At 47.8% G+C, this 2500-nt stretch overlaps 1 protein-coding gene across 1 annotated transcript in view; it reads right to left on the bottom strand.

Moving 5' to 3' along the window:
• Nucleotides 1-9, bottom strand: part of kcnj9 (potassium inwardly rectifying channel subfamily J member 9) — a gene marked incomplete at both ends in the record, with an annotated part of 14455 nt that extends 14446 nt beyond the window's left edge. Inside the window, one exon of the mRNA XM_080853187.1 lies at nucleotides 1-9. This exon is cut by the window's left edge and continues 298 nt beyond it. Within this exon, the coding sequence (XP_080709313.1) occupies nucleotides 1-9 (9 nt within the window).
• Between the last annotated feature and the right edge of the window lie 2491 nt (nucleotides 10-2500).

The following is a 2500-nucleotide window of genomic DNA, read 5'->3' as shown; positions in this document are numbered from 1 at the left end:
CAGAGCCATGTGTGTGTGTGTGTGTGTGTGTGTGTGTGTGTGTGTGTGTGTGTGTGTGTGAGTGTGTGTGTGCTTAGACCAAACAGGCCCTCTGTGTCCACTTCCTGTAGAACAAAGACAATAAAATATAAAACTCTATTAATACAACTGTACTGTAAAATACTACATAAAAACAATACAATATATTACTGTAAAATACTGTTTGAATATTATACAATATAATGTATATATATATAATAGCATATACATACAATACCATATAATACAATATGAGATATTCATAACATCTGACACATACACAGTCCCAGATTAGTGTGAAACGTGTGTGTGTGTGTGTGTGAAGGCCTAGGTTTGTTTGTGTGTGTGTGTGTGTGTGTGTGTGTGTGTGTGTGTGTGTGTGTGTGTGTGTGTGTGTGTGTGTGAAAGCCTAGGTTTGCAAGATACCAATAACTTCCTACTGGAAGAAGCTGAACTCCAGTATGGCGCACTAAAGCCACACACACACACACACACACACACACACACACACGCTCACGCCCACAGAAAAGCACACACACCTGAATTCTATTCCCATGGCAACACACCTCAGTGTGTATGAGCACCTCCAGTCCATCCACCTCCCCTTTGTTCTCTTGAACACACTCTGTCTCCTCTTTCTGTCTCTCTCCATCGCTCTCTCTCTCCTGACTCCTCTCTGTATCTCTCCATCCCTTCCTCTCTCCTGACTCCTCTTTCTGTCTCTCTCCATCCCTTCCTCTCTCCTGTCTCCTCTCTGTATCTCTCCATCACTCTCTCTCTCCTGACTCCTCTTTCTGTCTCTCTCCATCCCTTCCTCTCTCCTGTCTCCTCTCTGTATCTCTCCATCACTCTCTCTCTCCTGACTCCTCTCTGTCTCTCTCCATCCCTTCCTCTCTCCTCTCTGTATCTCTCCATCCCTTCCTCTCTCCTGACTCCTCTTTCTGTCTCTCTCCATCCCTTCCTCTCTCCTGTCTCCTCTCTGTATCTCTCCATCACTCTCTCTCTCCTGACTCCTCTCTGTCTCTCTCCATCCCTTCCTCTCTCCTCTCTGTATCTCTCCATCGCTCTCTCTCTCCTGACTCCTCTCTGTCTCTCTCCATCCCTTCCTCTCTCCTCTCTGTATCTCTCCATCACTCTCTCTCCTGTCTCCTCTCTGTCTCTCTCCATCCCTTCCTCTCTCCTCTCTGTATCTCTCCATCACTCTCTCTCCTGTCTCCTCTCTGTATCTCTCCATCGCTCTCTCGCTCTCCCCTTATTTCTATCACAATTCATCTCTCTGTCGCTCTCTCTTTCTTTCTCTCTTCCCTCCTTTCTCCTCTGCCTTAAACTCTCTCCCTCCATCTCTCTCTCCCTCCCTCCCTCCATCCATCTCTCTCCCTCCATCTCTCTCTCCCTCCCTCCATCTCTCTCTCTCTCTCTCTCTCCATCTCTCTCTGCCTCCCTCCATCTCTCTCTCTCTCTCCATCTCTCTCTGCCTCCCTCCCTCCATCCATCTCGTTCTCCCTCCCTCCATCTCTCTCTCCCTTCATCTCTCTCTCCTTCCCTCCATCTCTCTCTCTCTCTCCATCTCTCTCTCTCTCTCTCTCCATCTCTCTCTGCCTCCCTCCATCCATCCATCTCGTTCTCCCTCACCTCCTGGTGTTGTAGTGAAAAACAACCTCTTCAAATGTGAGAGTAAATACTCAATCAGAGTCAGAAGAATGAGTGCCATAAACTGAAGTTTGATTTAATCCTGCAGACATTTCATTCCAGTGGTGGTCCATGGAGCAGCTTTGAATCAAAAACCCAGTGCATTAACCTTTTAAAGTCATAATTCGTCACTTTTGCAAATCACAAACCTAAAACTTATCTAACCTGAACCAATCAGAATATTCTCTCAAATCTCCTCATATTTTATCCACGCTTTAGCCAATCAGAATATTCTTGTTCACCTGTTGTGAGGGAACTTTTTAGGGGAATATTTGCTACTGTCCTGTATGCTAGGGGTGCTGTATGCTAGGGGTGCTGTATGCTAGGTGTGCTGTATGCTAGGTGTGCTGTATGCTAGGGGTGCTGTATGCTAGGGGTGCTGTATGCTAGGGGTGGTGTATGCTAGGGTGCTGTATGCTAGGTGTGCTGTATGCTAGGGGTGCTGTATGCTAGGGGTGCTGTATGCTAGGGGTGCTGTATGCTAGGGGTGCTGTATGTTAGGGGAGCTGTATGCTAGCGCTGTACATACTATATGCTAGGGGTCCTGTATGCTAGGGGTCCTGTATGCTAGGGGTGCTGTATGCTAGGGGTGCTGTATGCTAGCGGTGCTGTATGCTAGGGGTCCTGTATGCTAGGGGTGCTGTATGCTAGGGGTGTTGTATGCTAGGGGTCCTGTATGCTAGGGGTGCTGTATGCTAGGGGTCCTGTTTGCTAGGGGTGCTGGATGCTAGGGTGCTGTATGCTAGGGGTGCTGTATGCTAGGGGTCCTGTATGCTAGGGGTGCTGTATGCTA

This window comes from Sprattus sprattus (genome assembly GCF_963457725.1).
Source record: "Sprattus sprattus genome assembly, chromosome: 15".
Lineage (NCBI taxonomy): Eukaryota > Metazoa > Chordata > Actinopteri > Clupeiformes > Clupeidae > Sprattus > Sprattus sprattus.
Note: the sequence above shows the minus strand (reverse complement) of the source record. Positions and strands in the feature narration are given on the sequence as shown.